At 40.6% G+C, this 14,363-nt stretch overlaps 1 protein-coding gene across 7 annotated transcripts in view; it reads left to right on the top strand.

Moving 5' to 3' along the window:
• Positions 1-14,363, top strand: part of LOC115074156 (neurotrimin-like) — a 1,324,894-nt gene that overhangs the window by 663,668 nt on the left and 646,863 nt on the right. For 2 of the 7 annotated variants that reach the window (XM_029573371.1, XM_029573372.1), the window contains one exon: positions 12,562-12,652. The exons of the other annotated variants lie outside the window; for them this stretch is intronic. In XM_029573371.1, the coding sequence (XP_029429231.1) occupies positions 12,610-12,652 (43 nt within the window). In that variant the 5' untranslated portion in view covers positions 12,562-12,609. The remainder of the gene's footprint in view (positions 1-12,561; positions 12,653-14,363) is intronic. 7 annotated transcript variants of the gene reach the window in all.

Here is a 14,363-nt window from a genome sequence, read left to right as displayed (position 1 = left end):
GTGTTCCAAATATTCACGGGGAAAAAGCTTTAGGTAATTTTGTTACTGTAATTGATTTGTCTTTTAGTTCTGGAGCCTTTGATTTGTATTTGCTCCAATCTAAAGTATAATAAGTTTGGAATTAGTTCAATCTTTTGTGGACTCTTCCTGGTGGGTGCAGCACCTTCATGGAGATTGGTGCTTTTTAGCAGGATTGGTTGGTAGGAGGAGAAGGGAGAGGGCACTTGGTCAGGGTTTCAGGTGCACTGGCAGAGTGTGCAAGGACTTAAGTGAAGTGTGATTCCAGCACCGGCATACCTGGAGTCTGTGCTGGTTTCCTGCCAGGTCACATCAGGTTGCCAACCTGGAACCTATTTGAACTTGCTTCCTTTCTCCCATTGCAGCTGGAGTAGAAGGTGGAGGTCACCACTGTCCCAAACATGGCACTTTTTTTTAGAAAATTACCACTGTTAGGAGGAGATTCTGAAGGTCATGATTTAGATGCATTGTTAGAACTCGGTGATTCAAGAAAGTCTGGGATGAGAACAGAGGAACCCTAGCTGTGAAGACGTGAGTGGAAAGCCAGAGATCAGCTGGGGTCCATGGCATTGTAACAGAGTACATTGGGCAGACTAGATAGACTTTACTGTCCTTTTCTGCCACCCTATTCTATGTTTCGGTGTTCCAGAGGCTGTTTTGAATCTGGATTGGGGAGTTATGGTCCATGGAAGAGCTGTACATTGGGCTCAGTACTGGAATACCATGGAGGTGCTGCAGGTCAGAAATGATATGTATTGGCAGGACTGCGTTACTCAGATTAATAGGGGGGATAATAAAGGGCAGGACTGAAGTGTACTGTCAGAACCCAGAGTAGGATTTAGCACTGAAATAATGAGTGGTACTACAAGCCGTGACTATGGTACTTGGAAGGAGTTGCGCAGTGACTAGAATAGCAGGGAGGCAATACATAGCAGGAGCATCAGCCAGAGAAATATGAACTGTCTCAGTGCTCCAAATGAAGGACATTGGCAAGGATCTGTGGGAGGAACTTATAAGTACATAAGATTTGCCATGCTGAGTCAGACCCAAGGTCCATCAAGCCCAGTATCCTGTTTCCAACAGTGGCTAATCCAGGTCACAAGGGGTAGAAATGGATTCCATGCTGCTTATCCCAGAATAAGAAGTGGATTTCTACAACTCCACCTTAATAATGGTTTATGGACTTTTCCTCCAGGAACTTGTCCAAACCTTTTTTAAATGCAGTTACACTAATAGCTTTTACCCCATCCTCTTGCAACAAATTCCAGAGCTTATATAGAAACATACAAACATAGAAATGACGGCAGAAGAAGACCAAACGGCCTATCCAGTCTGCCCAGCAAGCTTCACACTTTTTTTTCTCTCATACTTATCTGTTTCTCTTGGCTCTTAGTAACCTTTGGTTCTATTTCCCTTTCATCCCCACCATTAATGAAGAGAGCAGTGATGGAGCTGCATCCAAGTGAAATATCAAGCTTGATTAGTTAGGGGTAGTAACCGCAGCAGTAAGCAAGCTACACCCATGTTTATTTGTTTACCCAGACTATGTTATTCAGCCCTTTTTGGTTGTTTTTCTTCTCCCCTGCCGTTGAAGCAGAGAGCTATGCTGGATATGCGTGAAGTATTAGTTTTTCTTCTCCCCTACCGTTGAAGCAGAGAGCTATACTGGATATGCGTGAAGTATCAGTTTTTTTTTTCCCCTGCCATTGAAGCTTAATTATGCATTGAGTAAAAAATAGTTTCTCTCATTAGTTTTAAATGTATCACCTTGTTATATCATTTTTGAAATATGACCAGAACTGAACTCAATACTCAAGATGAGGTCGCACTATGGAGCGATACAGAAGCATAATGATATTCTCTTTTATTTTCCATTTCTTTCCTAATAATTCCTAGAATTCTATTTATTATTTGGCTGTAGCTGCACACTGAGCAGATTTTAACGTAATATCTATGATGAACTCTTAGATCCTTTTCCTGAATAGTGACACCTAATGTGGAACATACCATTGTGTAGCTATAATAAGAACATAAGAACATAAGAAAATGCCATACTGGGTCAGACCAAGGGTCCATCAAGCCCAGCATCCTGTTTCCAACAGTGGCCAATCCAGGCCATAAGAACCTGGCAAGTACCCAAAAACTAAGTCTATTCCATGTAACCATTGCTAATGGCAGTGGCTATTCTCTAAGTGAACTTAATAGCAGGTAATGGACTTCGCCTCCAAGAACTTATCCAATCCTTTTTTAAACACAGCTATACTAACTGCACAAACCACATTCTCTGGCAACAAATTCCAGAGTTTAATTGTGCGTTGAGTAAAAAAGAACTTTCTCCGATTAGTTTTAAATGTGCCCCATGCTAACGTCATGGAGTGTCCCCTAGTCTTTCTACTATCCGAAAGAGTAAATAACCGATTCACATCTACCCGTTCTAGACCTCTCATGATTTTAAACACCTCTATCATATCCCCCCTCAGTCGTCTCTTCTCCAAGCTGAAAAGTCCTAACCTCTTTAGTCTTTCCTCATAGGGGAGTTGTTCCATTCCCCTTATCATTTTGGTAGCCCTTCTCTGTACCTTCTCCATCGCAATTATATCTTTTTTTGAGATGCGGCGACCAGAATTGTACACAGTATTCAACGTGCGGTCTCACCATGGAGCGATACAGAGGCATTATGACATTTTCCGTTTTATTCATCATTCCTTTTCTAATAATTCCCAACATTCTGTTTGCTTTTTTGACTGCCGCAGCACACTGAACCGACGATTTCAATGTGTTATCCACTATGACACCTAGATCTCTTTCTTGGGTTGTAGCACCTAATATGGAACCCAACATCGTGTAATTATAGCATGGGTTATTTTTCCCTATATGGATCACCTTGCACTTATCCACATTAAATTTCATCTGCCATTTGGATGCCCAATTTTCCAGTCTCACAAGGTCTTCCTGGAATTTATCACAATCTGCTTGTGATTTAACTACTCTGAACAATTTTGTGTCATCTGCAAATTTGATTATCTCACTCGTCGTATTTCTTTCCAGATCATTTATAAATATATTGAACAGTAAGGGTCCCAATACAGATCCCTGAGGCACTCCACTGTCCACTCCCTTCCACTGAGAAAATTGCCCATTTAATCCTACTCTCTGTTTCCTGTCTTTTAGCCAGTTTGCAATCCACGAAAGGACCTCGCCACCTATCCCATGACTTTTTACTTTTCCTAGAAGCCTCTCATGAGGAACTTTGTCAAACGCCTTCTGAAAATCCAAGTATACTATATCTACCGGTTCACCTTTATCCACATGTTTATTAACTCCTTCAAAAAAGTGAAGCAGATTTGTGAGGCAGATTTGTGAGGCAAGACTTGCCCTGGGTAAAGCCATGCTGACTTTGTTCCATTAAACTCTTCTCTAAGTGCATCACTTTGCATGTGTCCACATTAAATTTTCTTGTGCCATTTGCATGCTCAATCTCCAGTCTTGCAATTTCTCACAATCTTCTTTGTGATTTAACAACTTTGAATAATTTTGTGTCGTTTGCAAATTTTATCACCCCACTCGTTGTTCCCATTTCCTGGTCATTTGTAAATATATTAAAACGCAGTGGCCCCAGAATGGGATCCCTGGGTCAATCCACTATTCACCTTTCTCCGTTAGGAAAATTGACCATTTAGCCTTACACTCTGTTTTCTGTCTTTTAACCAGTTCCCAATCCACAATAGGACACTGCCCCTACATATGTGGCTCTAAATACTATGCATGTTTTCCTTTTATTATTGCTAAATCTCGTTACTTATTTGAGCACTAAACATTTTTCCAAAGTCTTCAGAAAAAAAACAACAAAATAGTAAAAATAAAACAGGGGCTTCTGATCTCTTGGAATCAATGCATTCTCTAGAATAAACAAGGTATTAAACAATCTATTAAATACTCCTGTGAATGTGCATATACAGTATTTATTTATCAATTCTTGATTACTCGCCTTACAGAAGCCCATCAAGGCAAGGTGTTTTAATTAATGCATTCTACAAGCATATTTTGCAGTGGTGTGGCAATTCTGTAACAACATGCCTGAAGAGGATAAGTTAGTTTATTTAGGCTTAGTAGTTTTCTCCTGCTCCAATGGGCTTCCAGCTCAGTTGGACTTGGCCTTTATTGGGCTCCAGCACCATGAGTCTTCATTCCTAATTACCTATCACTTTTTCCCTATTTTATAATCTTCCTCCCCCCCCCCCCCCCCCCATTTCTCTAGCCATTACAGTGATGATCCTTGGCCAGAGGCTACAGACCATGACTGCCTCCAGAACTCAGTACACTTACACCCAAAGACAGGCCGGTAGGTGTCACCATTATATGATGACTTGGATTCCCTCCTTCCAGGGGCCGTGAATGCTGCCTCTGCAGCACCCTGGCTGGCCCAGGGTGGTTCTCTCTTTTCATATTAGCTGGCCAGTATCTTAAGTAGGAAGTATTTCTTATAAACAGGTATGAAGTCTTGATAGAAACTTTCCCATGGTCATTCCATAGAACTGTGCCGAGCATACAAAAATGAAGGAGAGACTGAAAGCTTATCTGATTCTATTTTCATACGCACAAGTCATCTTTCAGTAAATGTGGTTAGTGGCAAGGAGACTCTCTCATTGCATTATCCAGGAATATGTGTGTGTGTGAGAGAGAGAGAAGGTATTAATGTCCCCACTCTGCAGTGAATTACAAGATGAATCTTGTATTTGAGATCCCCTGACAGGGCAGAATTGCTTGGTGCCTCTTTATTTTTTATGTTTTTCTTTTGGTACCTTGTGCAGTCAGCGACCATGCAAAAATACACAAATATCGTTTTTAAAACTCTTTCAAATAAACACATGGATATTCTTGCTACTTAGCTCTTCCTTGCCAAAAACTTCAGAAGTTCCACAGTTCTCTCCAGCTTTTTTTTAATAAGTAGCTCAGAGGTAGAGGAGAGGACAGGATGCCTAGACTCTTAGGAGTGAATTTTCAAAGGGATTTTGTGCATAAAACTGCATATATGTGTATAGGTAGCATGCATGTGTCTATATGCTATTTTATAACCCTTGAGAGTACATAAGTAGTTTTGGATTTGTATGCATATTTCACTGGGGGAAAAACGGGGCGATCAGGGGCATGGCTCAGAAATCCCTATAGATAGAGATGTGCATGGCCAAAAACTTTATTTTTGGTTTGTTTTTTTTTTAATGTGTTAGATTTTTTTAATGCTTAAATGTGTTTATTTTTTCATTCCAATTTGGTTTTGGCAAATACTACACACTGTTTACAAACTGTGTGCACTATTTTTCAAAAATAAATCAAAATAACATTTTTTGGGGGTTTGGGAGTTGAAGTTGTTTCATTTGATACAAAATGAAAATGGGCTCTCTTATCCCATTTTCCATTTTGGTTTCAAAGAAATGCACATCCCTACTATTTTGTACGAGATGTACATAGATACATCAGTGAATTTGTTTGTACCCTTTTACGTCTGTTAATTGGCATGTGCACGTGAGATCGGACACGTTCATGTGTGGTTGGGAGGTCTCAGTGAACTGGTGGGGGGTTCAGGATGAAGTGCTAGAGAGTCTAGATGAATTGGAAAAGGAATGGGGGAACTGGTGGAAGCATCTGCACGCTGATGATTCACAGTACTCGCATAAGTATTTTCAAAATGGTATGCGTGTATACCTTAAAAAATACCCGTCTCCATGTTAAATTCTGTATTTTTAGTTGCACAGTGTCACAATTATTTTATGTGTAAAATATAAGTGCATATTTGTAAGATAGGTACAGAAAATGTTTTATTGCATTGGAAATATGTGTACTGAAACATATGATGGTAACTTTTTTAAACAGCTGCGTGGATGCACGTGTATGCGCGTATGCCGTCTCACGCCAATGGACGTATCCATTTTAAAGCATACGCACGTATATGCGCGCATGGTATAAATTAGACTGTGTAAGTGTGTACATGTGAGCACAATTTTATACAGACACTTCCAAGTGCACGTAAATGCCGCCTCTACCGCATGAGTGGGGGAATTTTTACATAGTAGATACACGTGCCGACGCAATTCCCAATTTCTCTACTTCATTCCCAGTTCACCCAGGTAAAGGATAGGACTTTCTAAACCCCCCTGGTTAAATAGCCTCCCTGCTACCTTGTTAGCTCCAACCTTTAAAACCCCACTGACTAGCCTTGTTTTTATTGTTTCATGACTTACACGCCATCTATAGAGGAAGTAAATTACATGGTAGGGGAACCCTGGTGCAAGCTTCTGCGAATAAATACATGCTGGTTTCATTTAAAAAAAAAAAAAAAAAATCCAGGATCTCCCAAGCCCACCCCTTTTTTTCAAAAAAAGGTTTTGTATGCGTACCTTTTAAAATCTGCACGGCGTGCATCGGCCCGACTTCTACGCATATCTCCTGACTTTGGTGCCCATAGGGCTTTTAAAATTTGCCTTTATGCGTGTACATTTTGCGCAGGAATACGTAGTATTTCATTAACTTTGCAGCTCCGGCTGCATAGTTTATAAAATTCTAGCATTACTCTCCATACATCCAGCTGTGCATGCAAATGCTATACCGTGGATAGGTTTGAAAGTTAGGCTCCCTATGAAATGAAAATGTCTCCTCCTTCCTGGTTCTTTTCACTGATTCCCCAAAATATTGACTAGTGAAGATGAGGCATGATAGAAGAGCTGGATATGGTGAGATCTGTTTGGAGTGCGAGAGAAGGCTGCGGTCCAAGATTGGGAAGGAAGAATGTTTTAAAAACCAAGAATCCCCACTGTCTCTGTGTTGATAGGAAAGATCAACATTTACTATGCCACATGACATACAAGGATCAGATGGTTAGGTTGTGATTGCAGGGGGAACTTTCCCTTTAAAAGAGATCATGAGCCTGGTGCTGAAGGGTGAGCCATGGTAGAGATGACAATGCATGATACCAGCTTATTGTGGTTCAGGATGGGCTCACACCACACAGCGTACTCTGTACTGAAACCATGTTTTATATGCTGCAGTAACGGTCTGCTTTATGAAACATTTTACCCCATACACTCAGAATAGGATAAAAGCTTTAAAAAAAAAAAAAAATCAGACACTAAGATCTGTGACCTGCCTACAGCTTCGAGCCCCACTCCTTTGTTTTTTGAAATTATAAAATAGGTCAGGGGTTTTATATCAAAGGTGAAGGGGGAGGGATCAGTTCCGCTAGATGGGAGGAGGAGAGGGGGGAATTGGTTTTGCTTAGGAAAAGTCTCCGATCACCCTTGCTTGCATGTTCCAGTTGAACTCCTTGTCACTGTCAGTAAAATATGCAAACTGTTCTGTTTTAAAAGATTTAACAAGGCCTCTTTATAAAATGACTTAAGACCTGACACGTGCAGTTGATCCAGTGTCACTACTATTTCTTCTTTGCATATGGCCTGATTTACTAAGGCTTTCCTCCTATTCTGTGTCTAGGGGGAAAAAATTGTGTTAAGGCTTTTAATCTCTCCTGGGAAACTACTGCAGTTTCAGGCCATTTTCCTTGCACGTGCACTATCTGCTTTTTTTTTTACCTTGTGAGAAATGACAAACTGACAGCACTGGAAACTGAAGTCCTCCATTTATCCACGACATAAGCCCAACATAAGTGGTGGCAGTGCAAGCTTCCTCAGGCTGTCCTGTTCTGGAGGAACTGCTTCTAAGGGTGAAAAGGTAACTCAGTGTCCATACCAGTGGCATCTTCGGCTTCTTCGCAGAGGCTGCCACAAGAGTGCCAATAAGCATCAAACCTACAATGGTGGGTTTCAGTGCTCTCTGGGAACCTGACTGAGACCCTCAGCTTATTTCATGTAGGCCACCTTTTTTAAGTCCCTACGGCCCAGAGCTGAGTTAAAACTGGTGGGTCAGAGATTAAGGACTCTGCAACACTCTGGGATAATTTTCTTGAACCATCCAGTTCCATAATGTGCACCCATTTTACTGTTAATTGCCACCTCTGTTCTTTGTATCGCCCTGAGCGAATGTTTAAGTTGCATTGTAAACCGATGTGATATGTATATTTTACAGGAATGTTGGTATAGAAAAGCTAAAAATAAATAAATAATTGCTAACCCTCCAGTACAGGGGATGGAGTAGGGGTGGAGGATCAGAACCAAGACCTATCTCTGATCTTGAGGAAAATGCAATCAGTAAATTGAAGGAGTCACTCTTTCCACAATCAAGAAATATGGTCCTTCCCCATGTAACCACATTACCCTTCTAAGATCAGTAGTGAAAGTATATAGGAAGCATGCATAGTAATAAACTTAAAAAAAAAAAAAAAATGCTGGTAAGATCCTTCCCATGCTCTTAAGATAGTTTCCTGGGAACTTCGTCATGCCAGACAATAACAATGCCCACAGTTTAGACTATTTGTTTAATTGCTTCCTGTCTTCCATATTATACAGAAGAATATCAGTCAAAAATATGCAATGAAGTATAAACAGTAACTAATGAGGCTTTATACAATGGTATGACCAAGAACCTCCAGAATGGTCAATATACAGCAGTACAGTATCTTTCAGTAAGATGTTACAGAATGAGAAATGTTATTAAACGGTAGTCAAAATTACTACCTCTACTCTTTATTATTCCTAAAGTACTATTAGACAAGACATATGCAGAGCGGTACAGATACACAAGCTCCATGGAGCTTACAATCTAAACAAGACAAAGATACATGACCCACAAGAGTCGGTGAAAAGTATATTTATTGTAATAAGTTTAAAATCACGACATAGGAGCTTCAGTATATGGGTAAGGAGTGCTATAACTCAGTTTTGCATTTGACTGTATATCTGCAAAGCACTCAAGGCATGGATGCCTCCAGGTTGTTTCTGAATTTGCACTCTGTTCCTGTTATAATGTTGCTGTGTTTTTCAATCTGCTGACAGCTTGGGCACCACATATGGTTTAAGGCCTCCTGAGATTCCCTCCTACACCTCAGAATTCTTAGACAGCAAGAGCTAAGGAGAGCTAGAAGTTGGTTTCAGAATGAAATCGTATATTTTAGATTTTGTCACCTTCATTCAGACCAACCCATTGTTCCTAGGGAGATCATAATTAGAACTCCATGCACTTATTGAGGCAAATCCAGGACTGGATCAGCTTTTCCAGGTGAGGTGGCTGCCACCTCACCTGGAAAAGCTGATCCAGTCCTGGATTTGCCTCAATAAGTGCATGGAGTTCTAATTATGATCTCCCTAGGAACAATGGGTTGGTCTGAATGAAGGTGACAAAATCTAAAATATACGATTTCATTCTGAAACCAACTTCTAGCTCTCCTTAGCTCTTGCTGTCTAAGAATTCTGAGGTGTAGGAGGGAATCTCAGGAGGCCTTAAACCATATGTGGTGCCCAAGCTGTCAGCAGATTGAAAAACACAGCAACATTATAACAGGAACAGAATATATATATATATATATATATATATACAAATCAATGGTAAAATCACTGGCCAACCACTGGGAATATGGACCTCAGTGCCATATATGCATGTGTGTGTGGGGGGAGGGGAGGTTCCCTTGACAGCTTTATTGTAATCAATGGTTTTGGGACGTCACTTCTCAAATATTTGTTTGTAGCATCTAGCCTAACCGTTTCATTGGCCTTTGGTGTGTTTATAATTGATAACCTCATTACTTATCTTCCTACTGTTTTCCACTTTAGCCATGTGCTCTCCTGCTGGCATTGTCTTGAGCTGAACTTTAGTTGTCAGCAGAAATCCGTGTTTTTATTATACAATTAAAATCGTTTAAAAATCACAGCAGATTTAAACTTAAAATGCATGTGGTGGCATCAGAACTTGGAGTGAATTAGTGAGGAAACAAACTGCAAATTGCAAACTTGAATAGAAGATGATACTATAGAAGATTATTCCTAGAATAGCACCCTGTGGGATGGATGAGTTGTTATTATGCAATGTGCATGGCATGATAAAATGGCAAGAAATTTTTCCAGACGAAGGATCAGAAGTTTAAATAACTTTTTTTTTCCATTGCACAATAATCCAGAAAGGACAGGGCAGTTTCTGGCAGTTAATGCCCCACCTGGAGCAATCGGAAGACCAAGACAGAACCCACACAGTCCATTATCAGATAGTAGCTACTTTGTCCTCGGTGAATTAAGGGCAGTATTGCAAAATAAACTGCTACTTTAACAATTCCTTTCAGCTAAGAGAAGGAAAGACATTCTAGTCAGTTACATTTTTGAACAAGGTATTTCTGGGGGATTAATGAGCTGTTTTTACTAAGCCAACTGCTTAGAGTTACATAGTACATTTGCTTTAGGCTACATCAATTAGGTTAAATATTCTCTTCTCTTGAGCAGTCCTATACATGTCCATTTTGGCACTTAAAAGACATGAGTAACTTGCTTGCACAGTACTTAATGAATGCTTACATGGTCTTTTTTTTTTTTTTTTTTGCTTGGATGCTAATTTAACCTAAGAAGCCAAGTCCATATGTTTAAGGATGTGGTCTAATTAATTTATTTTTAATATGATATGAACAGATAATGTAGAAGGTTTACACCATTAGTGAGGATATCTCCATAGGCATGGAATAGGTCCCCTTTGTAAGGGAGAGGGGAGAGGAATATCCCAAGATGTCAGCCATTGAATACACTGACACTTACACGGAGAGATCCAGTGGGGAAAAGAGGGTACAATCTTTGGCTCTGTTGTATAAAAACATTTTTATACAACATGTTTCTGCGTGGAAGTTATGAAGCTGAACCGCTCTTAAAAAAAAAAAAAAAAAAAAAAAAAGTTATTAAGAGAGACTATTGATCATTTGAGCCTTATGATTGCCTGAATAAGTGGCTCCTGTAGAAGAAGGAAAAATGAAACGCGAGTCATGGCGGGCTCGGCGTGGGCTTCTGGCAAAGGTTTTTTCTATGGACTATTGTCACTAAAATGGCAAGGATAAGTGATCATTCGTAATCAATGCAAGGACATCTTATAAGCAAAAACCTATAGCAAAAATTAAAAAAAAAGAATGGTTTCAGAGACCTGTGATTAAAAGCCATGGCATTTAAGTGGCAGTGTCTGATTCAGAACACTGAGTACCACTCAGTTGTGATCTCGTTTGTTTGTGATGGTCTTATAAACATATTCTTTGTGGTTTTCTATTTACTTTGGTGTTATGGCGGAATATTGTGTGATTATACAACATTGATTATTAGGGTTTTCTATTCTCTACAGTGTTTTCATATCATTTATTTGTAGGTAATCCAAGAGCTAACACAGTCAGAGGGACACAGGGAAGCCAATTATATTCTGACAGTCTGGATATCACAGTAATGCTAGAGAGGATGGAAGAGGAGGTGATATCTCAGGTCACTCGTTTGGCATCTTTTACCTTGGAACCAAAGCATAATTGGACTCTTAGTTCCTTATCCAGCCAAATAAATAAATAATAGATAACTTATCCTTGGATATTCAGTAGGAGACGTCTCCCGCTGAATATACCCGACTAAAGGTTTGGGATAATAACTTACCAGCTATGCTTGAATATAACCGGCTATGTTAAAAGTTATCCAGGCATGTGCACCTGGATAACTTTAACCTTAACTGGCTATTTTCAAAATATAGTTGGTTAAAAAACAAAAAAAAATTCATTCAAGGCCAGCAGACTGAATCCCCTCCCCCAACCTCCAGACACTAAAAATAATGTCAGGAATAGCACCATCCCCCAAGCCTCCTAAGCAAAGGAAAACATGCTGCAGGCCATGTTAGCCTGAGGACTTTCCTTCTCCACTAAGGGGGACGGTCCGTCCCGGGTGACAACAGAGGGAAGGGTGACATTGCTACCAGCAGGAAGATACTGCAGTGGCATGGAACAGTGATCTGCTGGCAGCGTTTCTACTAGAGATGTGAATCGTAATCGGTTCGGATTCCGGTTCCGATTCACATGTGGGTTTTTTTTTCCATCGGGCCCGATCGCGGTTTTGTTTATCGTCTGCGCCCGAGCCGATAAACAAAAAACCCACCCCGACCCTTTAAAACAAATCCCTTTGCTTCCCCCACCCTCCCAACCCCCCCCAAAAACATTTTACAGGTACCTGGTGGTCCAGTGGGGGTCCCAGGAGCGATCTCCCACTCTCGGGCCGTCGGATGCCACTAATCAAAATGGCGCCGATGGCCCTTTGTCCTTACCATGTGACAGGATATCCGTGCCATTGGCCGGCCCCCTGTCACATGGTAGGAGCACTGGATGGCCTGCGCCATTTTTTAAAGATGGCGCCGGCCATCCAGTGCTCCCTGTATGGGGGAAGCAAAGGGATTCGTTTTAAAGGGTTGGGGTAGGTTTAGGAGTTATTTTTGTGTGCCGTTTTTTCCGCCCTCCAAAACGATAAGAGAACCCCCACGATCAATATCGTGGGGTTTTCCTATTGTTTTGGGGGAGCCCCCGATTTCTTACGATTTTGAAAATATCGACGATATTTTCAATCATCCGAAGCCCGATTCACATCCCTAGTTTCTACTCCCCACCAGCAAAAGCAAGGTCCTGTGGAAAAGACCAGTGGAAGAAGAGGCCCTGCTATGCAGCCAGCGGCTGAAGAAGTGAAAGACTGGCCCTGTGAGAGTAAGTACCAGTGTACGAGAGGGGTGTGTGGGTGTGTGTATGAGAGAGTGCCTGTGTGCGGGGGTGGGGATGAGAGAGAGGAAGCATGTGTGTACGCGTGTGAGAGAGAGACGGAGGAAAAGTGTGTGTCTGTCTCTTACATATATACACACTCAAGCTCCCTCTGTCTCTCACCAAGCGTTGTTTGTGTGTGAGACAGAGGGAGGATATTTTGTTTGTGTGTGTGTGTACCCCAGTTCATGACAATCTCAGGGTGACAGGCATGGAGAGTGGGGGCTTTTAAAAATCCTTATTAGTTTTAATTACTAGGTGTTATTTGATGTCTGCTGTTTTGAAATATTTTATCGATGTTTAGGAATTTTTTTAAAATTTGTACAGAAGTTTCTAATTATTGAATATTGTTCTGTTCATCAGCTGTTTTGAAATGTATATTTTTTAGTTTGGTCTTATTATTCTGATTGATTTTATATTCCTTGATTGTATTGTTTTGAGGAATAGTGATTTTCTGCTTTTCCATTGTTGCACTGCATACAGAATCTGACTTGTGGTTTCCAGTTCAATTTTTGTGTGCATGTGTGTGTGTGTGAGAGAGAGAGTGAGGAAGTGTGTGTATGTGTTAGCGTGTGAGAGAGAGACAGAGGTACATGTGTGCGTGTGTGTCTCTCACACACATACATGCCCCCTCTAGCTCTCACCAAGCATGTATATGTGTGTGTGTAAGAGAGAGGGAGCATATTTTGTGTGTGTGTGTATGTGTTAGCATGTGAGAGAGAGACAGAAGTACGTGTTTGTGTGTGTGTGAGAGAGTGAGGAAGTGTGTGTGTGGGTGTGTATGTGTTGGCGTGTGAGAGAGAGACAGAGGTACATGTGTGCGTGTGTGTGTCTCTCACACACATATATGCCCCCTCTAGCTCTCACCAAGCATGTATGTGTGTGTGTGCATGTGTGCCTCCAGTCTACAACAACCTTAGGATGACAGATATGGAGAGCAGGATAATTTTTAAATGCTTTTTAGTTTTAATTATTGGGTGTTGTTTGATGTCTTCTGTTTTGAAATATTTTATCAATGTTCAGGAAATTTTAAAATTATATATTGGGGGAGGGGTATCAAAGAAGTATCCACCCTGGGTGCCAAATACTTTAGTTACGCCTTTACTTCTCTCCCCCCCCCCCCCCCATTATCAAAGTATTATCTTTTTCTTGAAACATGCAGGTCCGCAATTTTTATTTTTTTTTAAAGAATGAAATGTTGCTGTCAGTAGGACAACTGGATTATAAAAAGGTTTTGACATCTTTTTGTAAAACAGGTCCTTTAACAAATAGTAGCTAGGGAAGGTTGTCAAACATAAGCCTCTAATTTCTGAGGACTGGAATGAAAACAGGGGATGGATTTCCCCATTAGGATCTTCTTCCAAGTCACCTGGCTTGACCTCTGTCAGCACTAAGATGCTGGGCGTGTTGGACCATTGATCTGATCCAGTATGCCATTTCTTATGTTCTTGTATCTGTTTGTCTATTCTAACAGAAACATAAAAATATATTTAAGTCATAATTGGACAGCTGGTACATTAGTTAGTAGAATTGCCGTGATAACTTTTATTGGTTTCTCCTGCAGTCTTCCTGTAGAAAAATTAATCTTTTGCTATTTTTGCATGACACACTGTGCTTACCAGTAATTTTATTAGTTTTTCTTTTTTTTTTTTTTTTGCAG

Source organism: Rhinatrema bivittatum, chromosome 12 (assembly GCF_901001135.1).
Source record: "Rhinatrema bivittatum chromosome 12, aRhiBiv1.1, whole genome shotgun sequence".
Classification (NCBI taxonomy): Eukaryota; Metazoa; Chordata; class Amphibia; order Gymnophiona; family Rhinatrematidae; genus Rhinatrema; species Rhinatrema bivittatum.
The sequence above is the reverse complement of the archived record's forward strand: the minus strand, read 5'-3'. Positions and strand labels throughout refer to the sequence as shown.